Source organism: Podarcis bocagei (assembly GCF_964188305.1).
Source record: "Podarcis bocagei genome assembly, chromosome: 3".
In the NCBI taxonomy this organism is placed as follows: Eukaryota; Metazoa; Chordata; class Lepidosauria; order Squamata; family Lacertidae; genus Podarcis; species Podarcis bocagei.
Genome location: NC_138127.1, coordinates 111,275,245 through 111,302,317, shown reverse-complemented (window position 1 = coordinate 111,302,317; position 27,073 = coordinate 111,275,245). Strand labels below are relative to the sequence as shown.

General features: G+C 52.7%; 2 protein-coding genes across 3 annotated transcripts in view; one reads left to right on the top strand and one right to left on the bottom strand.

Moving 5' to 3' along the window:
• Window positions 1-27,073, top strand: part of HADHB (hydroxyacyl-CoA dehydrogenase trifunctional multienzyme complex subunit beta) — a 348,394-nt gene that overhangs the window by 42,525 nt on the left and 278,796 nt on the right. The gene's annotated exons all lie outside the window — the stretch shown is intronic.
• The window catches only part of ASXL2 (ASXL transcriptional regulator 2), a 32,404-nt gene continuing 9,750 nt past the window's right edge, over window positions 4,420-27,073 (bottom strand). For both annotated transcript variants that reach the window (XM_081188409.1, XM_081188410.1), the window contains 8 exons: window positions 20,402-20,517; window positions 19,228-19,354; window positions 16,782-16,922; window positions 15,259-15,422; window positions 12,527-12,623; window positions 12,184-12,289; window positions 10,025-10,754; window positions 4,420-8,456 (listed from right to left, as the gene is read on the bottom strand). In XM_081188409.1, coding sequence (XP_081044535.1) covers window positions 6,153-8,456; window positions 10,025-10,754; window positions 12,184-12,289; window positions 12,527-12,623; window positions 15,259-15,422; window positions 16,782-16,922; window positions 19,228-19,354; window positions 20,402-20,517 — 3,785 coding nt within the window. In that variant the 3' untranslated portion in view covers window positions 4,420-6,152. The remainder of the gene's footprint in view (window positions 8,457-10,024; window positions 10,755-12,183; window positions 12,290-12,526; window positions 12,624-15,258; window positions 15,423-16,781; window positions 16,923-19,227; window positions 19,355-20,401; window positions 20,518-27,073) is intronic.

Here is a 27,073-nt window from a genome sequence, read left to right as displayed (position 1 = left end):
GTTTGAAGCTCAACATCAAAAAAACGAAGATCATGGCCACTGGGCCCATCACCTCCTGGCAAATAGAAGGGGAGGAAATGGAGGCAGTGAGAGATTTTACTTGGGCTCCATGATCACTGCAGATGGTGACAGCAGTCACGAAATTAAAAGACGCCTGCTTCTTGGGAGAAAAGCAATGACAAACCTAGACAGCATCTTAAAAAGCAGAGACATCACATTGCCAACAAAGGTCTGTATAGTTAAAGCTCTGGTTTTCCCAGTAGTGATGTATGGAAGTGAGAGCTGGACCATAAAGAAGGCTGATCGCTGAAGAATGGATGCTTTTGAATTATGGTGCTGGAGGAGACTCTTGAGAGTCCCATGGACTGCAAGAAGATCAAACCTCTCCATTCTGAAGGAAATCAGCCCTGAGTGCTCACTGGAAGGACAGATCCTGAAGCTGAGGCTCCAAGACTTTGGCCACCTCATGAGAAGACTCCCTGGAAAAGACCCAGATGTTGGGAAAGATGGAGGGCGCAAGGAGAAGCGGACGACGGAGGACGAGATGGTGGGACAGTGTTCTCGAAGCTACCAACATGAGTTTAACTAAACTGCGGGAGGCAGTGGAAGACAGGAGGGCCTGGCGTGCTCTGGTCCAGGGGGTCACGAAGAGTCGGACACAACTAAACAACAACAAGCCTGGGAGGTGAGGAGGGCTGGGAACTGCAGGGCAGAAGGATCTGGGCCTGGGGCTGACGTGGTAAGAGAGAGAAGACTACAGCGTAGAGAAGCAGAGGAGGCGACCAAGGAGATCAAGCCCAAAAGGGATGAAACATGGACCACAGAAAAGAGCAAGACCAGCTGCAGGTCTGCAAATGGACACAAGAAATGGAGATGAGAATTTTGCAAAGAAGATGTGCCTGGCAGGACCAAATAAGACCAGTGTGTCTGTTTGTGGAATTATTGGGTTGCTGCAGGAGAGAGCTGAAAGAAGCTTCAAAATAATAATGGCAGAATTTCACTGTGTCGTGAACAAAAGGGAGATGAGACAAAGTGGAATCCAAAATAACCACAAGAGACAATGACAGCCAAACCTAAAATTGAAGGGAAAGGAGGAAACAAACTGATAATGAGGCCAGACCACAAGTTCTGCGTTACAGAGATTTTGTCCAAAGATGAAACGGTAATTTATTAATAGCTGAAGAAGGGGACAGAGAGGAAACACGAAGCTGAATGTCGGCAGCATGATAAGGAAGGAGGGAACTGTTCAGTTTCGGTTTCAGTTTCTGTTAATTGGTTCTCGTGGGAAACTTGCAGATTCTAGCTTCACCAATTAACTCAAGCTGGTGGCAATTTACTCTTGGCAGAAAGCCCAGGTCTGCTTGACCTAGAAACTACTCACTCTGATTGGTTAACGAGCAGCACTCAACTCTGTTATCTAGGGATTGCTAGCACAGTTTGGTGTGAGGTGTGTTAGGAGTTAGAAGTGCTGTGTATGGTTTTGAGAGAGAGAAAGAAAGAGGATTTATTTTGCTTTTATTTGTATGCAGAAACTCTGCTGGTTTTATTTTTCCTTTTAATAAATCCTGTAAATAGTTATTCTGAGTCTAGCTGCCTAGTCATCATCGCCGCAACTAGCTTCCTCGCTGTGCAGAAAAACTCTGCTACGTTTGGGCTAAAGCCAATAGGGCTATGCCTGACACTCCAAAGTTCCATGAGGAACTACTGAAGTTAAAAGAGGGGAGGATAATGGTGACCTGAGGGAACAGCTGAAAAGGAAAGAAACAAGGCTGAGCCCCCCAACCCAGATCTTTTCCTGGTTCATGGTTCCTTTTAACTGATTTTATGTTCTGCAACCACTTAGGAAAGCGTTAAGTGGCACATAAATGGTTGAAATAAATAATTTGCCAGTGGCCTTTTCTAGAAATCCAGAGGCTGCGTCTTCATGTGTGACCCGTTGGTTTTACTAGGGTTCCCGTATCTTGAAGAGCAAATAAGAGGGCAGCCCGAGCTGGGGGAAGAGGCACACAGGGCACTGCACCCCACTCGGGCTGGCAGCAGCCACGGCTTGCAGAGCCGCTGCTGCTCCCAAGGCAAAACCCCAGAGGACATGTCTGGGTTTTACACTTTTAATACTGGAGCTTTTACACTTGTACTGTTCTCTCTCAAAGCGTGAATTGCTGCCACATGATTGCATAAGTTTTCAGCCTTTTTTATTTGTCGTTTGGCCGATAGTATTGATCCTCACCAGATCCCTGCCCTGCTCTTTATTACTCCAGAGCTGCTGCAGGGATTTCCTTTCCAGCAAGGCACCTTCCAACATAGAAGCCCAGAAATATCTTGGCAAAGGGCTCCTGCAGGAATTCCAGCAAAGCCTCTGCCCCAACAAAGCAATTTGAAAATGCAACAAAGGGGACCATTCAGCCCAGGGGTTGTTCAAAAAAGGCCACCCACCCCACAACACAAAATCCGTGCATTTTAATACTTCTGCTCTGTGCAATTTTAAATTTCACTGCGGCAACGCCATGTAAAACTTGGTTCCATCTAAGTGGGGTGGAGAAACACACAGCGTTGATTGCAAGATGTCTCTTTATCCCCAGATGTGCTTGGTACATTTCCAACCAATACATTCTGGGGCCTGAGCCCAAGTGTCTGCTTCCCCATACAAACTAGAAGGAACAGGGAGTTTTGAAAGAAACAGAGCCCCACCAAAGCCTTTGCGCAGCCGCCGCCCCCCATTCAGTGGGGTTTGCACAAGGGAAATCCTTGGATTGTGCCCCATGCGCCAGATCCGTTTGCCTCGCTGAGCACGATCCGGCCCTCAATAAGTTTCCATTTGAACATACACACAATTTGCACTTTGGAGGCAGATGGATGGCCTACTCATGGCCATTTGTGACACAAGACAGCCGTTGTAATTTGAAGCTGCCCTAAATTGCTTGTGTGGTGAAGAGGCTTTTCGGAGCACTGCCAAGCCTGGGAAGAAATTATTGTTTCAGGACATCTTCCGGGCAGCGGCATTGATGAGACTGGGCTCTCAGAACGTATCCAAATGTGTTCCAAGACCACCTCTACAACAGGAACTTTGATTTGGGTCACAGGAAAGACCAAGGTGGGTGGGGGGCAATGTCCCAAGCATGTTCTTGCAACCCCCCCCCCAAAGAGCCACTGCCTCTGTGCAATACCAGCAGTTTTTGCTTTCGGAGGGCAGGCAAAAATGTTCTCCCACCTGGGAGCCTTCCTTAACTGCAAGGGCTGGAGGCCTTGGAATTAGGAGGTGGGTGGAGCTTCAAGGTGATTGGAAAACCACTGTATTTTAGCTCAGGAAAGCTGGCGGAAGCAGCTCCCAAAGCACTCTCCATCCCTGCTCTCAAGTTCAATCTCCAAATTGGCTCCATCACGCTCCACTTCAGGCTTCTAGTCGTTATGACACCCCCCTCCCGCAACAGGTTCTCTACTTCTTTGCCTCTAGAGCAGTGCTTCCCAAACTTGGGTCTCCAGCTGTTGTTGGACTACAACACCCATCATCCCTAGCTAGCAGGACCAAGGTCAAGGATGATGGGAGTTGTAGTCCAACCACGGCTGGAGACCAAAGTTTGGGAAACTCCTCTGCCTACGCCAGCAAACCCGTCTGCTTTTTCAAAACCTGCTGTCCAATTCAAACCTCTCTCCAATGCCTTACCGAGAACTAGATCACTAGATTCTGTCACACTGTTCACCGCCAGTCCCTCCCTCCCTCCTCCATGTAGAGAGCATCTAGAAACTGTTAGGATACTGATGTTCCGTTCCACCTAAACAGATGTGTGGAGCTGTTGTATGTCTGTTTACATTCCAGCACAGCTTGCTGGGAACTTCGTTTGTGTCTAGCTTTTGCCTTATGCTGCTTGTAGCTCTTGGACATGAGGGAGAGCAGACATGTTTTCTTTGTCCTGATCTATGCTGAATAAACTGCTTGAAAATATGCTTTACATATGCCTATGTCTGCTCTTCCGTCACAAAGAGTTTGTGATCTCTGCTGGCTTGCATGCTCAGCTTCTGAAAGGCTTCTGAAGCTCTAAGTTGCAGTCTTGATGCAGAACCGAGGACTGGAGTTTGACTGGCAACGGGCCGGTGGGCTGGAGCCAGCTGGGGGCCTGCCAATTGCCCCCGTTCCCTTGGGCGCATCGCAACAGAAACACGCTCTGTGTGGTGCAAACTGCTGCTGCCGAGATGTTGGCCTTGACACAGGAATTCCCAACTCTGGTGGGCCTTTGGGGACGCCACTCTTCCACCAATTATCCTCCCCAAAAGGGTCGTTGTGAACTTCAAGGATGCTCTAAACACCCACCGCCTACCGTCCCAGCAACGAAAGGGGAAAATGGGGAAAGAGAACACAAAGCAAAGCTTCTTCCTCTTCAGGATTCGCAATTTGCTTCCCAGAAGTCAGAGGCAACCATCAAACCAGTTCCAAGATTTTAATATCCATTTGTTTACAATAAAATGTAAAATAAAAGAATATATGAAGTACATACAGAATATTTACATACCTATATTTATTTCAAATACTTAAAACTCTTAAGTAAAATATTCTTTTCTTTCTATATTATTTGTGAAAAAATATGACTTTTTAAATGGTGTCAACCTGACGTCTCTATACATATTCTCAGTTCCAATTTAAGTCTCTTTTTAAAAGGCAACAGCAGATGAAAGTTTTGCACTCCCTCAGGTATCTCAACATGTCTCCTGGCCTAGGGGAAGTGAAAGGCCTTCTGATGAGCCACGTTCCATTTCTCTCAGACCACCCTCTTTATTGCAATCAACACAGGCGCTTTCAGTTCCTCTGCGGGAGGGAGAGACATGTTCAAAACCGCGCGCGCACACACAAACACCTTGTGTGTCTGCTTCACAAGTCCTTTGCCATTCTCCTTTCATAATACGGATGTACTAAAATATATATTACTTAAAATATATTAATTATAATCTCTTAATTCGATTTTCAGTCATATCAAATATATTGCATCGGGGCAGAAAACGAAAAGGAAGGGTAAGAGAGGGCGCTCCCTGCCGTGGCCCCAGGGGCCCCGTGAGCTTGCAAGCCCTGCAGGATGAGGAGGTGGCCCAGGCTGGGCTCTGCTCCCCAGGTCTCCTGGCAGGAAGTAATTCCGAGGAAAGGCGGAGGTGGGGCCAGGTGGCCCGGGCTCCTGCAACCCACCTCGGCTGCCAGCTGGAGCCCCTGCTAGCCCCACAACTCAGATCTGCGCTCCACTTCAACGCCAAACACCTGAAACCAGGACGTGGCGACTGACTGGGCCCTGAGTGAGAACGCTGCCAAGGCATAATATGACGGGGAAACCCCTGGGCGGCTGGACCGGGGGGCTTGATTCAGTATCCTTGCCTTTGAGAAAAGAGAGAGGACGCTTTCCTTCTGAAGAGCACTGAACTCTGCTTCAAATACAGAACTCTGCATGTGTGGGGCCCATGGGGGGGGGGGCGTGTGAGGAGACAACGCATGGCAGGCAGCTTCCCATCTCATGGGCCTCTGGTTGGGGGCTGTGAGAAGAGAGTGCTGAGCTGGATGGGGCCCAAGGGGACTTTCCCCACAATATAGCCTCCAGAGTGACCAAACCCTGCAGAGAAGCCGGGCGCCCACCTGTCTGCTGGTGCACAAGGCCCACAACTGCTGGGTTCGTTAGGGCACTGCGCATGAGTGCGCACACAGCGCCATGAGGAAAGGGGGCAGCCAGCCAGCCAGAACTGGGTGCCAGCCTCTACCACCAATGAGAAGAATGGCACGCCAGGGGGCTGGCTGGCTGCCACGCTGGAGAGCCCCGTTCAGCCATGGGAGGGGCCCGGCCAGAGCCACCTTTTTCTGGCGTGGGGAAAGATGCTTGATGAACACGGGAGTTCAAATCAATCAGATTGATCTTAAGCAATTTGAAACATTTCTTTTTTTAAGACAAAAAGAAAAAAACCACACAACGCAACGTATTTACATGATTCCTGAAGTGCAAAGACTTGTCCCAAGAGCTTCTGCCGTCCGTCCGTCTGTCCAAGGTGCTTCTGACGCTCTGGAGGAAACAGAGCGGGTGGCTGGAGGGGTGGGGGGGGGCCAGGGGAAAGGGCTCCCGGTTCGGCAGGGCGCCCCTCCTGCTCCCCAAAGAGGACGCCGCCCCCCAGCAGCCCGTCTGGAGCTGCTACCGCACCACCAGGCAGGAGACGCAGAGTTTGGAGGGGCCGATGCAGTCGTCGTGGCAGAAGGCCCCGCAGCCCTTGCAGACGATCATGGCTTTCAAGCGGCAGTAGCACTTGGAGGGCAGGTCCAAGCGGCCGTCCTCCGAGAAGGCCTGGCCCGGGAGAGGGTGGCCTCGGCCCGCGGGCCCCTGCTGCCCGGCGGGGATGGTCGTCACCGTCACCGAGAAGGAGACCACGTCCCCCATGCGCCCGGGGTCCGAGAGCCCTGTCAGGAGGGCCTCCTGGCGCAGGTCGGGAGACGCAGAGACGTTGATGGTGCCGCTGTAGCCCGAGCCGAGGAGCGGCACTCCGCCCGGAGCCCCAAAGAGGCGGGGGGGCTGCTGCGAGGGGGAGAGCAGCAGCGGGGGCCGGGGAGGGAGGGGCTCCGCCTGCGCGGCTGAGGGAGGCAGCTCCAGGCCGCAGGGCTTCCTCTCCCCCCTCACCGCCTGAGCCACTTGCTCCTGGGCTGCCCGCAGGAAGTCCCTCGCCAGGGCACTCCGGGCAAAATCTGGGCCTGCAGAGAGTGTGCGGGTGGCTGCCTCGGCCGGGCTGCCTTCTGCCAGCTCCCCCTTCTTGGTGCTCCTTCTGGGGGGGCTTGCCGGCTCACCCTCTCCTCCTGCCCCCTTGTGAGGCAGGGGCTCCTCCTTCGCCGCAACAAACGCCTCTTCGTCCTCCGTGTCGTCCGTCTCTCGCCCGTCTTCCCCGCCACTCACGGCCGCCGCCTCTCGTTCCTTGAACTCCATCTTGGGCCCCTCGGGGCACAGGCGGCTCTCTGGGGGCACGGCCAGGCTCCTCCGGAGGTTCTCGGGGCAGCGCCCGTAGGTGGAGATGTTCAGGAGATAATGTCCCGACATGGCAGGCTTGGAGGTCCTCCTGCCGGCGAATCCCAGGACAAAGCTCTGGCTGGGGGAGCTGCTGCTCTCCGCGGGGAAGTCTGCGGGGAGCGGGGGGAGCTGGGGAGGGGGCGAGGAAGTGGGCAGGGGGCCCTGCCTGGGAGCCGCCTGCACCAGGGCCTGGAGGTGGTGGTGCTCCTGGGCTTCCTGGCTGGGGAAGGGGGCGGCACTGACGCCCCACAAGTCCCGTCCTGGGAAGGGGGAGCAGGGGGCAGGGCCGTGGGGTGGCGGCGGCAGCAGCTGCCTGCCCTGGCTGGAGTCTGGCTTCCCGCTCAGCGGCTGCCTCTCGCCGGCTTCCCTCTGCGGAGGAGCTGCTGCTGGCTCTCTGCCTTCCTTTGCGGGGAGAGGGAGGGTCTTCATCTCCCCGGCCCGGGTCAGGGGCTTGGGCAGGATCTGCTCCATGGGCACCGATTTCCCCTGCAGCAGCTGGGCCACCAGGGGGTTGTTGGCTGGGATGCTGGAGCTGGCCTTGAGGAAGGGGGTGGCAACGGCGCTTCCGCTCAAGGGGCCAGGGGGGGCTTTAAGGCTGTGGGCGACGGCAGGGGATGTCGCAGCCGGCGGTGCCAGTGGGCCGGCCTGAGCGGCAGGAGACGGGGGCGCCCGGAAGAGCCCAGGGGGTGCCTGAGCTGAAGAAAGGGGTTCCCCCCCTGGAGCCGTGGCACCGGCAGCCGGAGCCGCTTCAGCCCCACTTTTACTGGCTGGGCTGGGGCCTTCAGAACCACAGGTCGCCCCGGAAATCAGGATGATTGTGGGAGAGGCGTTCCCAGGGCCACCCATCCCTGCAGGCGGCCTGGCGCTTGAGCCCGAAGGGACCCCCCGGCCGGCAGAGGTGGCCAAGTGCGAGTGGCTGGCGCTGCCTATCTCTGCCTGGGGGGCTGGCGGGGTCTCCGCCCCGGGGCCCGGTCCTGGGGGCCGCCCTGGGGGAGCCGGCTGTAGCTGTGCTCTTGCAGGACCGACAGAGGGTGCTGGCTGGGGCGCCGCGGGGGGTGGCGCTGGGGGGCAGGCGGAGGGGGCTCCGGGGCCAGGGGCCCTTCGTGGACCTCCCCCGCCTCCAGGGCCTGCCAGGTCCAGCGCAGCTCCATGAGGCCTCCCTGGTGCGACGCCACTCTGCTCCTCTCCTCTCCCCCCGCCGGGGCCGGGCCCCGGGATGGCTCCCACAAAGGACGCAGGAGGAGCAGCGCCGGAGGCGGCAGCGGCCGCGGCGGCTGCTGCCCGCTGTGCCCTGGCCATCCTGGCGCGGGCTTTGATATCCGCCAGAGTCCTGGCCCCTGTCCTCCTGGGACTGGTGATGGTGACTGGGAAGCCGGGCCTGGGAGAGACCTGGCTGGCGGCAGGAAATGGCGAGGGAGAACCCTGGATCCTGGAGACGGGGATCTGGAAGAGAGAAGAAGAAAGGCAAGTGAGCTGGCGGGAGGATCCCGGGCAAAGTGGCACCTCTGAGCCGGCCAGTCCTCATGCCAAGGAAGGATTTGTTTCCCGAGAAGCGAGAGCAGCACTGTCAACGAGCTCCAGCAGGCAAGATCCCACGTGAGACTTCAACCTCCAGCTCATGGGCCAGTCTTGGCCTGCTCAACTTCCGCATTTGGCCACTTTTTTTTTGCCAACTCACCCCCCACCCACCTGATGTCCACAGGAAAGGGCAGGGCTTGGTCACAGCATCCAACCACCAGCTGCTAAGGGAGGGCAGCCCTGCTTGTTCTGGGCGCGCAAGAGATCGCCCTGAAGGAAGCTCTCGCACACCCAAACCTGCTCAGCTTTGCTGTGTGTCAGGGAACTGCCATCAGAACAGGGGCGGGAAACAGAGGGGCAGTCGTGTTACAGGGAGCCTCCGAAAATCATGCGAAGCAGATCCTCCTCCGGTGATGAGGAAAGCCCCACCTCCAGTGGGGAAGAGGTGAAAGGACCAGAGGGTGCTGGTGGGAGCCTCAGCACCGCTCCTGGCCAAGCCGGACAGGAGGGAAGCATGCCCCTTCCGCAGCCCACCCTGCGCAGAGGTCCAAAGCGCAAAGAGGGAAGGAAACGGCTGGGCGTAACAAGACTTTTATGCTGGGGGAGGTCCAGGAAACAGGCACTCCCGGATTCTGCTAGCGATTGAGGCAAACATGAACTGATGGTTCTGCACTGTAAATAGTTTTGCACCTTAATAAAACCTGCAAAAGACAGGTCGGAGTCCTGCCTGGTTACTCGTGAGCAACCACCTTTGCCATCTGACACTGTGTTTTCAATGCATGCAGCAGACAGCCAGGCGCTACTCAGAGGGGGTGTGCAGCAAAGCAGCTGCTGAAAGAAGGGGGGAAATGCTTGTTCATAGCAGTAGCTCGCTATCTAGGACTAGATGGTCCTCAGGGTTTCTTCCAATTCTATGGTTTCTATGTGCTTTGAAGTCCCAACTTTGGGACGTCAAAGGACAAAACAAAAAACCCTGACATCATTTATGATGTCAGGTGAATGACAAGTGGACGCCCCACCCACCTGGGCCATGAGGCAGATCCTTATAAGGACCTGGCCGTAAAGCCAACCAGGTTTCCCTTCCGCTGGGTGACACTTTATGGTGCCTGTCATGATGGATAGCAGGTCCCTCCCCCTCTGGCCCCCTGAAGCCAGTGCTGGCAAGCAGGCTGCTTCCAAACTCTCTGTGGCCTCATGAGAGTCTTCCTTAAATGGATTTGCCAAGCTTAAGCTTGGGGTGACGTGCAAGCAGACCCTGCAGCTGCCAGCCAACTTCCCAAGAGTCGAGACGTGCCTGCGCCCGCCCCACCCCATTCCCCTGCTCTGCGGGGTGTTTGTTGGCTTCCTGCGTCTGCACCCCACCTTTTCCTCCCAGGAGTTCAAGAGGGTGCGCAGTGGAGGAGAGCAGCCCAGGCAGACGCAGGGCCCCCGCCCCCCCTCCAGAGCCCCTTGCCCCCCAGACATAACCAGCACGAGGCAGAGAGCTCTCTTACCCGGAGTGGGGGGACCTTGGGAACAGGAGCGATGGGAAAGGGCTGCGGCGGGCTCTGAAAGGGCGGCCTGGGGGGGCACTTCTCCTCAACGTGGGCCCGCTTCTCTGGCGTGGACAAGGCCGCCTCCTCAGGGGGCCCGGGCTTCCTCTTCAGAGCCTGCGCTCCGGTGTCCATCTGTTCCGCGCTGGCAGGAAGGGCTTCCTTGGCAGGCGTCGCCCGAGACTCTCCTTCCGGGCTGGCGCTGGAGGTGGCGGAAGCGGCAGCAGTGGCGGTGCTGGTTGGGATCTTTGGTTTGCTTGCGCTTCCCTTCCCCGGAAGGGACTCCGGACAGGGCAGGTGGGGCCTCTTGGCTTCTCCTGCCTCCTCTTCTCGCCCCGCCAGAGCCTCTTCCTGTGCCCCCCTGGAAGGCCTGCGGGGAGCCTGGGTGATGGGCGTGTTGCTGGGGGACGAGGACGACTTCACAAGCTCCTCCGGCAGCGTGGAAGCCCGTGGCGGCTTCTCCTCCTCCGTCGCCTCTTTGCTGGCGGCTCCTGGCAGCGGTGGCACCACCAGGGCATCCTGTGCCTTTGGAGTTGCCACAGGAGCAGCCTCTTCTTTGCAAGGCGTGGCCACAGAGACCGGCGTGAATTGTGGCGACTGCGTGGCTGGGTTCTCGGCGTGCGGCTGGTCCTGAGCAGGAGGTGGGGCAGTGGAGGTCAGCTGCGCCGACTCTTCGAGACTCAGCCCAGAGCTGGAAGGAGAGGCAGGGAGAGAAAGGAGAGGCACCAGTGAGACACCCTGGGGGGCTCTCTCCCCCCACAGCACCAAGGAGCAGAGGTCAGCTCCCCCTTGTACTCAAGACCACACAGTCCCAGAGGGGCCTAGTTTTGGGAGGCAAATGTAAGATGGCTAGCTGGGTGCAAGGAGGGGGAGGGAACAACCTGAATCCCAGTTACAATTCAAAGTGTTGGTGCTGACTTTAAAAGCGCTAAACGGCCTCGGCCCAGTAGACCTGAAGGAGCATCTCCACCCCGGATGCCAGGGTCCAGGTCCGAGGGCCTTCTGGCATCTCCCTCATAGCGAGAAGCCAAGTTACAGGGAACCAGGCAGAGGGCCTTCTCGGTAGTGGCGCCCGCCCTGTGGAACACCCTCCCACCAGATGTCAAACAGAAGAACAACTACCAGACTTTTAGAAGACATCTGAAGGCAGCCCTATTTAGGGAAGCTTTTAATGTTTAATAGGTTATTGTATTTTAGTGTTCTGTTGGAAGCCACCCAGAGTGGCTGGAGAAACCCAGCCAGATGGACGGGGTATAAATAATAAATTATTATTATTATTATTATTATTATTATTATTATTATTATTATACTCTGACAGGGCAATGGCGGAGTAGAATCTCACACCACTGGCGTTTGGAAGAGCGATACATTGCCCATGCCTGGTAGCTATCCAGCTGCCCATGACAGGAGAGGCCTGCCCTGCCCCACACTTGACCAGAAACATCAAAGGAGAAGCTCTTTGCTTCTAGGCTGATAAAGATGATGGACTACGCCGAACTGCCGAAAACGACCGGGAAAAATCAGAGATCAAGAGGACAATAAATTTAATAAAGAATGGGGAATTTTTTTTAAAGTTACTTGAAAGAACACTGTAAACAACTGAAAACACTGGCAGGATTTTAAAAACACTTGCAACGAAGCGAGAACTATAATAAAAATTGAGATTTAGGAAAATATGGAGACTATGATATGATGCAGTTTGAAAAGAATATCTGGGGAAACGATGGGTGGTGGTGGAGGGAAGTTCATGGATTCTGTTTGTAAAATGATTATAATTTATGTATGATGACAAATGTTAAAAGTGAAAATGAATTTTTAAAATATATATTAAAGAAATAAATAAAAGGGCGCCATTTTCAGAAGAAAAAAAAGAGAGAAGCTCCTTGCTTCTCTCACTCATCTCATTCTCCTTCTGCTGCCCTTTCAGACACTGGGATGGAAGGAGAGGAAGATGCTATGCTTCTGAGTGATGGTCACAGCATGCCCTCTCTCTCTCTCTCTCTCTCTCTCTCTCTCTCTCTCTCTCACACACACACACACACACACACACACACACAGCCCAGAACCCCTGAAGAGCTAAGCATGAGGGAAGAGGGAGCGCAGGGCAATGCCCTCCTCACCTCTGGCCGTAGTAGCTCTCAAAGAAGTGCTCCTTCCACAACTCCACCTTCTTCTCTTTCTCCAGCTCCTGACGAAGCCTCAGCTGGATCTCCGGGGTGAATTCTCCTGCCACACGCGCAAGGCAAGGGGAGGAAGGGGTCAGCAGGGGAGAGACAGTCCCGTCCCCCCAGCACCTGCCCCCCTGCCCAACCAAACGCAGCAGCTGCTGATCCAAGAGCAGGAGCCCAGGGGTTCGAAGCAGCCGGCACAACTTCCCTCTCTGCACCCCAAAAATGCTTCCCTTTGGTGGTGAGGGGCTGCTGCTGCTACTGTTCTGATTCACTTAGGGCTCAGCGGCCTCACCTTCCGATAGTCGCTCCTTCCACCCTTGGGCAGCGGAGGTGAAGAACTCGTTGTTCAGGGCGGAGCTGCTAAGCTTCAGCAAGCCATCCAGTCCCACCTGAGAAAGAGAGAAGGAAGAATAATGGGGTTCCAAGGACCCGACACTGCCTCTGCCAGGTCTCCCAGCAGAGAAGGGAGGCTGGCAAAGCAGTGTCTAGGGAGGGAGGGAGAAATTGGCCTCAGGATTAGAGAGCAGGGACTCTGGGTCTGGGGAGCTCCAGGCATGCTTCTTCCCTAGTAAAAGGGGTAAAGGGACCCCTGACCATTAGGTCCAGTCGTGACCGACTCCGGGGTTGTGGCGCTCATCTCGCTTTATTGGCCGAGGGAGCCAGCGTACAGCTTCTGGGTCATGTGGCCAGCATAACTAAGCTGCTTCTGGCGAACCACAGCAGTGCACGGAAACGCTGTTTCCCTTCCTGCCGGAGCGGTACCTATTTATCTATTTGCACTTTGAGGTGCTTTCGAACTGCTAGGTTGGCAGGAGCAGGGACCGAGCAACGGGAGCTCACCCCGTCGCAGGGATTCGAACCGCGACCTTCTGATCGGCAAGTCCTAGGCTCTGTGGTTTAACCCACAGCACTACCCACGTCCCAGATGCTTCTTCCCTGCCTGTCCCCAAATCCCCCTGCACCCCCCCTCCCACGACCACCTGCTTGGGACCTGCTCATTTCGGAAGAGACTTTAGCAAGGCCGTATCAATGCAGAGGTGCTTTTCCTGAAGGGAAGAAGGGAGCACTGTGTTTTTCAGGCAGAATTGGAAGGTTAGAACTAAGGAATTAAGTCCATGTCCTGCCCTGGGTGGCAGGCGCCGATCTCTCTAAAGGTCCTTGAAAAACACCAGGGGAAGTGGACCTGTAATAATAATAATAATAATAATTTATTATTTGTACCCCGCCCATCTGGCTGGGTCTCCCCAGCCACTCTGGGCGGCTTCCAACAAAGATTAAAAATACATTAAAATGTCACACATTAAAAACTTCCCTGAACAGGGCTGCCTTCAGATGTCTTCTAAATGTCAGGTAGTTGTTTATCTCTTTGACATCTGATGGGAGGGCGTTCCACAGGGCGGGTGCCACCACCGAGAAGGCCCTCTGCCTGCTTCCCTGTAACTTGGCTTCTCGCAGGAAGGAAACCGCCAGAAGGCCCTCGGTGCTGGACCTCAGCGTCCGGGCAGAACGATGGGGGTGGAGACGCTCCTTCAGGTCTACTGGGCCATAAAAGGATAAAAGAGTACAGTGCACCCTCTGGATACGGATTTAATTCATTCCGGGGGTCCGTGCACACTCTGAAAAATCCTTAACCAGAGGTACTGATTCTGCGCATAGCGCGATAGAGCGCTTCTACGCATGCGCGCAGATCACTTCTGCGCATGTGGCAAAACCCGGAAAAATACTTCCAGGTTTGCAGCTTTCGCAACTCGAGGTTTACGTATCCAGAGAGGTACGTAACCCGAGGGTCCACTGTATTGGGAAAGAATCCATAATGAATGGAAAAAAATGTTTAAAAGTACTTTTCAAAAAATAACAACAGAGTCCTTTTTGTTGGGGATAATTAAAAAAAGGTTATTTATGTATGCTGCTACTGCGGCCCATGTTTCGTTAACCCAAAAATGGAAAATGAGCAAGGTCCCAGCTAATGAAGAATGGCAACTTAAGCTGACAGAATATGCACAGCTTGCAGACTTAACATATAGAATAAGAAGAACATGTATTTAGAGAAGATTGGGAAATGTTTATTGAATATATGGGGGGAAACTGTGTACACCTGAAAACGTTGGCAGCACTAAGATAAATTCAACAGTGTGAGTAAGTTTTGATGGATGTAATAATGGAATACTGAATTTTTGTAAAATATGCAGGGATTTATGATATGCAAAATGAACCATGGAAAGAGAAGGGATGTAATTGGTATTTTAAGGATGTTTAAATGAGCCTTCTAAATTGTAAAACAGAAAATTTAATAAAACACACACACCGTATTTTTCTGTCTATAAGATGCCCCCATGTATAAGACACCCCTATTTTGGGGGACTCAGATTTAAGAAAATGGGGGGGGGGGAGAAGTATACGTGTATAAGACGCTCCCTAATTTTTGACATTATTTTTTAGGGAAAAATCTAGTCTTATACACGGAAAAATACGATAGATAAATAGACAGACAGATAGATAGATGAATGAAAAACACCAGGGGGGGAAGGGGCACACAGCAGCAGGCAGGTCAGCATGTGGCAAAACCGGCGTCTTTAATTCTCCTTTCCAAAAATATCAGTGCTGCAGCAGCAGGAGCTGCAGGGGGTGGGGTCTGGGTCCTTTTGGGGTTCCTGTTTTTCCGCACGCAGCTCTGACTGAGCAGAGAAGCCGCAGAGCAGCTCAACTCCCGCTGATGTCCCAGAACACAAGCTGCAGCCTGTGCAAACCAAGCGGCTGTTTCCTCAGCTTGGAACTGCTTCTGGCGATGTTCCGAGCAAACAGAACCAGTTTCGGGACCACAAGTCTGTCCAGGGTAACTCACCCACCTGAGCCATGCAGACCACGCACACTGCCCCATGCCCTGCTGCCCTCCTGCCCCACCGCCAAAGCTCCACAGGGATGCCCTCCATTGGGGATGCTTTAGGCGCGATTCCTGAATTGCAGGGGGCTGGACTAGATGGCCACTGGGGGACCCTCCCAACTCTATGAGTCCACAAGGCCTACCTGCCTGTCCACCTCGGGGAGCAGCAGCAGCAGCCTCTGCTGACAGTCGGCCGGCAGCACGGAGAAGGTGTGCTTATTGATCAGCGCCCTCAGGTTGGTGTTCACCAGGATGGAGTCGGGCGTCTCCACGTCGATTTCGGCACATTTTGTCCTCTTCAGCTGCCCTGGGCAAAGAGGCACAGAGGGCCCTGGTCATCTGCGAGGAGGGGAGGAGCAGCAGGCCAGAACGCAGCTCCTCTCCCACAGCAGGGTTCGACGGGGGGCAGAGCAGCAGCCCGAAGCCTGGGCTCGGAAGACCCCGCAAGGCTCAGTGTCCTCTGGCAGGACCTCTTCCTGGCAATGCCAGGCTGCCACCATCAGAAGGTAGGAGGGCTCTCTCCTCTTCCTTGTCCAAAACTCAGGAGCTAACCTGGGTCTGTTCTCCACCTTCAGTGGTGCAGACTCTGCACCTTCAGAGCATGTGTGTCAGGAGTGTGTGCAGGAGCCGGGCCCTGTGACAGTAGGACTTTGCAGGACTGGGGCCTTCCTAAGTTTGTTCTGGAGAGGCAAGGTGTGGCCACACAGGTGAGGCCGATTGGTAACTCACAGCACCTGGTGGCAAGAGCTGGGAGGGATATAAGGTCAGCATTTCCCTTTAGCTCTTTGCCACAGCAACACGTTCCCTGCCTTGCTGTGTGTGGCTTCTTGACTCCTTGCTTCCTGATCCTGGGACCCCTGACTTCGTGACTCCTTGCTTCTTGATCCTCGGACCCCTGACTTCATGACCCCTTGCTTCTTGATCCTCGGACCCCTGACTTCGTGACTCCTTGCTTCCTCACCCTCGGACCCTTAGCTTCTTGACTCCCGACTCTCTGACCCTCGGACTCCTGGCTTCTGGACCCCAGTTCCTGCTCCCACCCCGCCATCTTGCCCCTGGTCCTGATGTCCCCTGCTGGAACGTCGATTGCCTGTGAACCGAACCCTGACAATGAGAAATACCCGCATGAGCCTGCCCAGCACAAAAATGGAATGACTGTGGTATCTGCCCCTCTGAGAATGTGGGGTGTGCTCCAGAGGGGGACAGGCAAAATATATTTGGTGGGGCGACACACTGGTCAACCTGCTTTCCCTGACCTCCCGCTCATCAAGCCTTTGTTCTCAAAGCAGGGAGCCCCCTGATGCCCCCTCCCCAAAACCTCATCACTGGCCTCTGACAAGGAAAGGCCTTTTCATTAAAAAAAGGAAGCAACAACAGTGGCTGGAAGAAGGTCCAGGGTTATAAAGACTAGGACTAGCCGCCTGAGAAACAGTTTCTATCCAAATGCGATTTTGGTTTTAAACGCAGTGTAAGGAGTCTCTATGGGAGTACATTGTATTTTTAAAATGGGGTATCATAGTTTTTAGGGGGCTAACTAGGTTGGGATAGCTGGGATAGCAAGCTTGTTGGTTTTGAATGTCCTATGTAGATATATATTTTTCCAATTTCGTTGTTCTGTATGGGACAATGACAATAAAGATTATCGTATTGTATTGTATCGTCTTACTTGCATGAAGCCTCTCCGATCTCTGGAAGGGCTTCTTCCCCAGAACTGGCAGGGAAGGCTCTGTTTTAACGGAGGGAGACGAGCTGGACGTAGAGTTCTGGGAGCTGCTTGAGTGTCCATCAGATTGCTTTCCTTCCCAAGCTGCAGGGGGAAAGAGAAAACGCATCAGAATTAAGATCGGTTCACAGCCAGACCTTGAAGAGACCTGTCAGGAGTGAATCTAGACCACTGGGACCAAATCGGATGGGAATCAGGCTTACTAGAAAAGTTGACCAACAGACTGAAACTGACCCAGGGACAAAGAGGATGCCTCCAACCCGGTGTGGCTCCCCTTGGTCACATACACAGCCCAACAAGACAACAAGAAACCACACACAGCATACTTGACCCAACAATCCCCCCTCACAGATGCAGCTGCTACAGACAACCAACCGTGCCCCCCCATCCCTCTCACTACCAAGGAAATGCAATAGCGAATAGAAAGAGAAGCGGCCCAGTTGATGCTGACACAAAACCCCACATGGACACTATATAAGAGAATATAAGTTTCACCACAGCACCCCTCTTCTCTTCTCCCCGACCTTATACTGAACACAACATTAATGTCTCATATCAATTGTAACTGATCTGTAGAAAAGACTTTACAACCTAAAAAATGGAACAATGCACGTACTTTTGTAAACCAATAAAATATTTGATAAAAATTGTTTTGGTTTTTTAAAAAAAGAATTAAGATCAGTATCAAGTGATCTTAAGTTTCAGTTTTCAAACTATCAACCATCTCCAATCCAGGTTACGCGAACTGGTCCAAAATCAACTATGAAAAACATCGCAAACTGGCCTTAACGATTAAAATACCTTAATCAGCACCACACCTTCATAATTCCTGGGAGCCTCCTGTCTCTACAGGGTGTCCACCTGAACTCTCCTAATGGGGCCTAATCCTGAGTGATACAGCAAAGAAACAGTACCAGCGGCAGATACAGCAGACTGAACACAACCCCAGGTTGCTCACATCGGGGAAGGTGGAGCTGGAGATCTAGCCATGGGCTACACAGCCAAACTTATTTATTTAACAAAATCTATATACTGCTTAAGTGGGACGCGGGTGGCGCTGTGGGTTAAACCACAGAGCCTAGAATCATAGAATCAGAGTTGGAAGAGACCACAAGGGCCATCGAGTCCAACCCCCTGCCTAGGACTTGCCGATCAGAAGGTTGGCGGTTCGAATCCCTGCGACAGGGTGAGCTCCCGTTGCTCGGTCCCTGCTCCTGCCAACCTAGCAATTCGAAAGCACATCAAAGTGCAAGTAGATAAATAGGTACCACTCCGGCGGGAAGGTAAACGGCGTTTCTGTGCGCTGCTCTGGTTCACCAGAAGCGGTTTAGTCATGCTGGCCACTTGACCCGGAAGCTGTACGCCGGCTCCCTCGGCCAATAAAGCAAGATGAGCACCGCAACCCCAGAGTCGGTCACGACTGGACCTAATGGTCAGGGGTCCCTTTACCTTTACATACTGCTTGGTTGCAGTAAAACCTCTAAGCAGTTTACACACACAACCCCTCCCCCCCCCGCCAGCTAACATCTTCCCTGCATGGATATCCCAGTGGGAACCATCCCAAAAGGAGTTGCTCCTGGGACGAAAGAAGACAGGAAGCAGCCCTGCAGCTGAGCCCCTGCTTGGCAGCAGGCAGGAAGTCACGAGCTCCATCCCGCTGGCATATACAGGGAATGACCCTTTTGCGTGTGACCAAGGCACGTGCAGCTGCTGACACGTGGGCCGCCTTCAGCCCCAGAAGGAGGCGGAGTGGGCTGACCCGGAACGTGACCTCCATGCAAACAGGGAATTGCCTGTACAGCTAAAAAAAGTATTTCAACTGGAGGGGCTTCGGATGACCTTTCTCTGCTGAGGGCCACTGAAGTGAAGGACATGAGGCGGGACTTGGTAATGCAGGCGAGCTGCGCAGGAGCAAGCTGCCAGCTAGCTTTGCGGAAGCTCCTTTTATTGGCACAATATGCAAAAACATTTTGGACTGTGACCTTTACGCATCTTCCAATCCCAAGATCGTGGGGTGGTACAAAGTTATTTTGGCACCTGTTTCCACTGCGTCAGTTTCCCCTTGAACCATGTATGATGAAGGAGACAAAGGTCACAGACAGACCACTAAGAGAGCAAAGGTTAGATAGAGGGCATGATGCTCAGACAGCTGTGGCTTTGTCTGTGTCTGTGGGGGGGGGAGTGTGCTCTGCACCCCAAGGTCACATGTGCGGACAGCTGAGGCTGCCCTCAGGTGGAAGTGTGCTCCACACCCAGCGATCATTCCTCCACTTCTGGTCAACAGCTCTGACAACAGTAAGAAACAACAACGGACTGCTGGATGCCGCTTCAGGCCGGCTGTTGTGCCTGTAAGAGGCAAGGGGGCAAGCGAGGCGTTGGGGTCTCATACCAGGCTTTGCAGGGACGGAGGGGCTGGCGGCCTTTGCGTGTTGCTGGAGGAGGTGGTGGTTGGAGGAGACGGGCTGCACGCTGGCTCCTCGGCATTGCTGCTGCTTCCGCTGCTTCTGCTTCAGAGCCTACGAGGAGAGGGAGGAGACAGAAAAGAGGAGGCAGCAGGGCCTTCTTAGCTGTGGCACAAAGATGTGGGAACGCCCTCCCCAGTGAAGCCTGGCTGGCCCCATCTCTAAGTTCATTCCAGCATTGCACCCAGGCTTTCCAGGGAGGCCTCTGGGGGGAGCCTGAAGACGCTGTGGTTTTTCCTGCTGTTTTGCTGGGGGGGGGGTGTCCCCCAATTCTCTAACAAGAAGAAGAAGAGTTTGGATTTGATATCCCGCCTTTCACTCCCCTTCAGGAGTCTCAAAGCGGCTAACAATCTCCTTTCCCTTCCTCCCCCACAACAAACACTCTGTGAGGTGAGTGGGGCGGAGAGACTTCAGAGAAGTGTGACTGGCTCAGGGTCACCCAGCAGCTGCATGTGGAGGAGCGGAGACGCGAACCCGGTTCCCCAGATTACGAGACTACCGCTCTTAACCACTACACCACACTGGCTCTCAACTGTTTTACATTGTTCATGAGTGCAAGAACAGGCCTGCTGGGTCAGGTCAGTGGCCCATCCAGCCCACCAGCCTGATATCCAGGGGAAGCCACAACCCCTCTGTCCTCCTGTGGCTTCCAGCGACTGACATTCAGAAGCAACAATGCCTCCAGCCATGGAACCAGAACATCGTGGCTGGCAGCCCTTGGTAGGCCCCTCCTTCAAGAATTTGGCCAACCCACTGTCAAAATCACCCAGGCTGGTGGTCATCACGGCCTCCCGTCGGATCGAGTCCCACAGTTTAACTATGTTTGCTCTGCAGAAGTACTTATCTGCTCCTAGTCTTCCTACACTCAGCTTCACTGGGTGCCCATGACTTCTAGCGTTACGAGAGACAGAGAGAAACCTTTCTCTATTCACTCGCCCCACACCAAAGGGCTTTGGCTCCCTGACTAAGAGGAGCCGCAGAGGGAAGGCACGCCAGGCTTTTGGGCCTCAAAGCAAAGGGCAGATCCATGCCCCTGAAACGCAGAAGCAGGAGGAATATTTCAGGGACCATTTTAACCCTTCCCCTCGCTTCTCCACTCACCTGCTTGAGCGCCTTTTTGCTGAGCTTCTGAGATGATGAGATGACTTTACCTGGTGGAATGGAAGGAGATGGGCAGCCCGGCTGGGGAGAGGCCACTTGCAGGAGCCTGGCTGACGCTAGAGAAAGGAAGAGAAAAAGAGTGCAGGGATGTTAAGCCAGCAGCCCAGGCACCCAGAGTTAGAAACTGAGATAGGAAAGAGCTAAAGGGCACCTTAAACCGAGGTGATGGGCGCTGCAACGGAGTGCCGGGGCGTGCTTTTTTATACCAAGAGTACAAAGCTGAAAATGAATGAACTGCAGCTAAAATCTTAAGTTCATTTTTCACATAGTCCTCATCTGAAGACTGCAAAAAAATCCCACAAAGCCACATTTCCCCTGCCCACCCCCCTTAATATTCTTATGAGGGTCCCTTCTCCAGTGGGGAGGCAGAAAAAGGTCCTCCTTTTTTCCCAGCAGTGGCAGTTTGAATCTTAAATCTTAGGCATAGCACTACGCCCAGAGCTCAGGAACTGCTCACATTAATGAAATTCCCTGTTGCAAAACGCGCCTAGAACAATGGGAGTTTCGAATGCTGAAGTCACCTTCTGCAAAAGGCCAGGAAAAGGCCATCTGCTCCGCCCACCCCCCAGGCGCATGGCCAAGATGCCCCAGAGAATCACAAGAATTATCGCCATCTTTTTATCTGGCCCTTTCCCGAAATGGACCACAGGACAGCAAGTGAACAGTAAGTGTGGCTATTCATGAAACCATCAAAATGGGTTGTATCCAATGCAGTGCTACGTCACTTGGTGATGCGCTTGTTCCACTGGGGAAATGTTTTCTGACAGCAGAATACTTCACTGTGCAAGAAGACGCACAAGCAAGTTGCTAGTTCACTTTGCAGCATGAAGGAAGGCATGACCTGCTGCGTAGTGAGTTGGGCTGGACTCCTTTGTTGTGCAACATTGCAAATCATCTGTCCACTAGCACAAGAGCCTAATGTCAGCAAATAAATAGCATAAGAGTAAGAATAATATCCACAGAACACCATACCTAAAAAAATATATAATTCCTGCCATCTAAATGGAGAATTTTCCTGTAGTGTAAACAAAGAGAGCTGCGCCTTAACAACACAGACAGGTGGATATTTTCTGAGAAGTTATTATCATCACTTACTGAATTTATATACCGCCCTATACCCGGAGGTCTCATGTTGTGCCCCACGGAGTTTCTCCCACATAATCTCGATGTGCCGAATTTCAGCACAGAGAACAGGGATGGTCAAGGTACTGCCCTCCCAGTGCTTTCGACGGCCCCAGCCAGCAAGGCCAAGGGTCAAGGATGATGGGAGACACAGTTCCACAAGCCCTGGAGGATGTAAGGCTGCCCAACCCTGGCGCAGAGCCGGTCATCCATGTGCTTTGCCCCTCGAGTACCAGAGCAAAGAGCAACAGCTGTGGCCGAGGGTGGTGAGAGCTCAGAGGATTTGGTGGCAGCGCTTTGCCCCACCCGTCTTCCTGGAGCCCACTGTGGCATTGACTGGGTATCCCCAGCGGACAGAGCTGGGCTTGGACCACATCCTTGTCACAACAGGCTCCCCTTCCGCCTCTCAGCCTTCATTCCCAGTCTGCAGTGAGACCCTTGCCCCACACTTTTGGCAAGGACGAGCACGAGAGAGGCTGCAGAAGACTTTCTGAATGTAGAGTGCTTCTGTTTCTGTATGTCTGCATTAGCAGTTCATACGTTGTTGGAGCCCTGCTGCTGCCACAGAAGAAAGCAGTCTCAACCTGTGGCACACATGGCAACCGCCGTGATGATAAATTCCCCAATGAGGAACAAAGGCAGCAACAATCCTTGTGAACCATTTCTAAACCCCTGTTCGGAAGCTGAGATTTGAGCTGACCGTTTTCAGTGCTGAATTCAAGCTGGTGTGTTGTCAGAAGTCTCCCAAGCTAAAATGCCCACCCTTTGCTCAGAAAAATCCCCAGTGGCTGAAATAAACTGACACGCCCGTCAATGGGTTTTTTCTTTTCTTAAGGAAAATAACCTATCACTCATTCTGCTGCTTATATTTATCTGGAGCATCTGTACCCACTTTTCAAGGCCCAAAGACCCCAAAGTGGCTTACATAAAACCAGAAAAAAGACGACAGCTTCTGGCTGCAGGCTTACCTGCCTAAAACAGGTAACACAAAAGGAAGAGGAGATAAAGAAGGAAGAGGAAAAACAAGCAAACTCAGGAACTAATTCTTAATGTTACGCAACTGTTCTTACAATGAACCTTCTTCCTGAACCTTTTCCAACTCTACAGTACCCTTTCTGAGTTGAGGCAACAAGAATTATATATGCCAGGGGTGTCCATCAGGTCGATCGGGATCTACTGGACGATCCCCGGGAGGTTTTGGTAGATCGTGGTAGATCGCTGGCTCCTCCATCCAGCCTCCCCACCTCCCCCCATCCTCTAGATCGCTAGAATGGAAGGAGTTTTATCAGATGTCAGGGGCTCAGGAACAGAGGCACAGGGGAGAGAGGAAATGGAGAGCGAAGGGGAAGAATCTGAGGGCAGCGTAGGGGAATATAGCAGTGACCCGAGAGATTCCATGAGCTTCTCCAGCGAATCAGAAGATTCCCAGAAGGAGGCGCCGATGGTCAGGGCGAGGGGGGTCCCAGGGGGGACACACCAGAAACAAGGGGCCAGCGGGGACTCCCAAAGCAGCAGCTGGAAATCAGGACCAGCTTCCCCACCAGAGCGTAGTGGGGGGGAAGAGTCCCATGTGTCAGGGAGAGAAGATGAGTCAGGGCTGACCACGCCTCCATCGGAGAGTGGGGGAACGGAGGGGAGGTCGGGTCCAGCTAGCCTCCCCGAAGGGGGAAGCAGTGACAGGAGCAGTGTAACGGTCAGGAGGAAGGTTGTCGGCTGGGCGCGCGCGCCAAGTTCGAATGTACAGGCGCGTGGGACAGCAGAAAACCTGGATTGGGAACCAGGTCCTAAAGCCCGCCGGAGGCAGGGGGAAGACTCAGGGGATTCAGCGTCAGAAGAGTCTAGGAAGGGCGAGACCCCAGCTGACAGGAGGACCCAGAGGAGGAAAGAGCAACGGAAGAGGTGGAGCAAGGCTAGAGTCTTAAACTGGTGTCTGGGGGGAGGAGATTCAGACGGAGCTTCAGCGGTCTAGAGTTTCAGACGTAGAGCTGCACGCTACGGCTGTGTAATTGAAACTGAACTTCAATAAAGACTTTTGTATATAACGACAAACTGGCGTTGGTCCTCTGTGAGCTGGGACCTCGGGCAGCTTTGACATCAGTGATGCTGTCTGTTTCCTAAGCGTTCTAGCGCTGAGCGCCTTTTTTCATTTATTAGACCTGAACACCCCCCCCAAATGGGCTGTACCTCCCTAAAAAAACTCAACAACTTTGATCTGAACCCCCCCCCCCAAAGGGGTAGATCACTGCCAAATTTTAATCGTTTGAGTAGATTGCAGTCTCCAGGAAGTTGGACGTCCCTGATATATTCCATTCCAAATGTGGCTGCACCATAATTTGTTTAATGGCATTATAGTATTGGCAGTTTTATTTTCAATTCCTTTTCTAATGATCCTTGGAATTTGCCTTTTTCACAGCCACCGCACACTGGGTGGACATCTTCACTGAGCTCTCCACGATGACCCAAAAATCTCATTCATGGTCAGTCACCGCCAGTTCAGACCCCATGAGCATATAAGTGAAGTTAAGACTTTCTGCCCCAAATTGTGCATCCCTTTACACTTGTTTACATTGGCAAATGCAATTCATTTTATTGCCCATTCACTCAGTCTGGAGATCCTTTTACCCTTCCTGAACAATCTGGTATCAACAAACTTGGCCGCCTCATTACTCGCTCCTAACTCTATATCCTTTAGGAGCAAGTTACAGGTCCCAATACCCAGCAGGCTGTGGTAAAAGACTGGTGGACAAATTACACAAACAGGGAGAATGGAACATGTTATTACTGTCTGTAGACAGACCCAGTTAAGCTGCTCTAAATACACCAACACTTCACCAGTGGGTTTAAAAACATACCTAGGACTCGGAAATCGTCTTTTCAGGAGTCCTGTTGTTTTGAACAAGCTCATCTGGGAAAGTCAGACTCTGAAGCCAATGGGACACCCCATGACTCAATATAATAAAAACAGACACTGCACAGTTGCATCTGGCTGACAGAAGGCCTAAGGAACTTATTCATCAAACTTATCTTCCCAAAATCTTTGCTGAGCAAGATGAACCAGAAGCATCCCGGAAGAACAACTTGCATTCACCCCCCCCCCACTGCTTGGTGAAGAGGCAGCTGGCTTCAAGGGTTGGCGCTGACATTTTTGGGGAGGGCTGTCAACAAAGCCACGAGTGATGCCTGTCACAGGAAGTGACAGAATTGGTTTAGCAGAGGAAAATATTATTTGGGAAGATCTGTTTCAGCATCTCTTGACTGCTCACAGGCAGCTTTACTGCTCCATTTGGAGGGTCTGGCAGCGAGGATCCCAGGGGTCTGGCAGCTCCCTATCCATACAGGCTCCCACCTGCAACATGCAGCGGGAATCTAGCACTGCACTCCTGGCACTACAAAACTGTGATAACAGTCTGCTCCCTATCCATACAGGCTCCCACCTGCAACATGCAGCGGGAATCTAGCACTGCACTCCTGGCACTACAAAACTGTGATAACAGTCTGCTCCCTATCCATACAGGCTCCCACCTGCAACATGCAGCGGGAATCTAGCACTGCACTCCTGGCACTACAAAACTGTGATAACAGTCTGGGATAAATATAGGAAAGCGTTAAAGGCAGCAATCTCTCTTCTCTGGTACTTGGAGTACTTTTGAATAATTCTGCCAAACCTCATTATTAGATTCCATAAATATATTTATTCTATCTAAGTGCAATTACATTCAATGGCATGGTTTTGAATTTTATCACAACCCTCTGGTCTTCAATATATGATGAAAATTCAGAAAGGTGAATATATAAGTGTGCTGTAACCTTCTGTTAATATATCGTCGGGATTTGCTTGCCCGGGAAGATGCTGAAGAGAGGCGCTTAAGGGGGCCAGCGTCTGGGGCCGAGTGACCCATGCTTGACGTGCCCACCCTGGTCCTCTGTGAAGTCCGGCCAAAGGAGCAGAGTTGCCCAAGCCAACCCTGGGTGCCCTTTCCAGAAGTCCAGTCTTCTTCCACATAAGACATTTGCTATGACTTTTGTCATACTGCTGAATTTTTATTATGTTTCCCCTATGAAATAAGGCCCCAAGCGCTTGCTAAGACCTTTATTCTCATTGGCCTTTGCCCACCATTAATAGTGGCTTATAGTATAACTTGCCCTTGCTCAGAAGCCCAGGCTGCTATTATTATTATTATTATTATTATTATTATTATTATTATTATTATTATTTCTTGAATTTATATACTGCCCTATATCCAGAGGTCTCAGGGCGGTTCACAGAAAAGATCAACATAAAAACCACAATATATATAATCAGAATAAAAACAACAACCCAATAACACCCGTCCCATAAGAGCCAAATTTTAAAAAGGGCATAGGATGTCAATCAGATCAACGAAAGACCTGGTTCAAAAAGGAACGTATTTGCCTGGCACCTGAAGGTGTATAATGAAGGCGCCAGGTGAACTTCCCTGGGGAGAGCATTCCACAGACGGGGAGCCACTGCAGAAAAGGCCCTGCTCTTGTGTTGCCACCCTCCGGACTTCTTGAGGAGAAGGCACACCAAGAAGGGCCTCAGAAGGGCCAATGCCTCAACCCCGTGTTAAACTGAGTACAGTACAGCTTCCGTAATTTCAGTACAGCTTCCGTAATTTCCATTCCATTACTAACTCTGAACAGGTTTTCAGACACCACCATTCCTCCAACTCACAGCTAATGGGATTCTCAATTCTCATAGACTTTATTCTCCTATGGGGCCCTAACTGCTGATGACTCAGAATGTTTGAGCTCCCATAAAGCAGAATGTTTTCTGGCCAATGGCCCACCTAGCCCACCCTCCTGCTCTCACAGCGGCAAAGGGAAACCCCCAAACAGGAGCTGCGCACCAGAGCTCTTTCCCCATCTGTGTTTTCCAGGCACTGGGATTCAGAAGCCTGGCTGCCTCCGACGGTGCAGGCAGAGCAGAGCCATTCTGGAGGCAGCATTTTGCAAGGCCACGGCTGCCGACTCTTGGTGGTTCTGCAGCTGTGGCCACTGAAACAGGACACAGCAGCGCTCACACCCCCTGCAGCCGACAGAGTGAACAGGAAGCATTTCTGCTGGCGCAACTTACAAAATGCCAACTTGCTTCAGAGTGAAACCCCCGAGTTCCAGAGCTTCCACATTTCCAAAGCAGAATTCATTCTTCATGACACAAGGGTGATTGGGTGGCTTTCTCAAAGTCAGCCCAACTGCAGACACACCTGGGTCCATGCCAGCAATTCACTTCCTGTCGGAAGTGGCGCTGGAGACCGCAGGAGGGAAGAGTGCTGCTGCTGCACTCCAGGCCTCTGGCGGGGATTCCTAGAGACTTCTGGTCGGCCACTGTGAAAACAGGATGCTGGACCAGACAGGCCCCTAGTCCGGTCCAGCAGGGCTCTTCTGACATTATGATGATTCCCTGCCCCACAGAATGCCCCCCATGCTTGGCTGAGTTAGGGTGAAGCTGCGCAGAAAGCAGGGCAG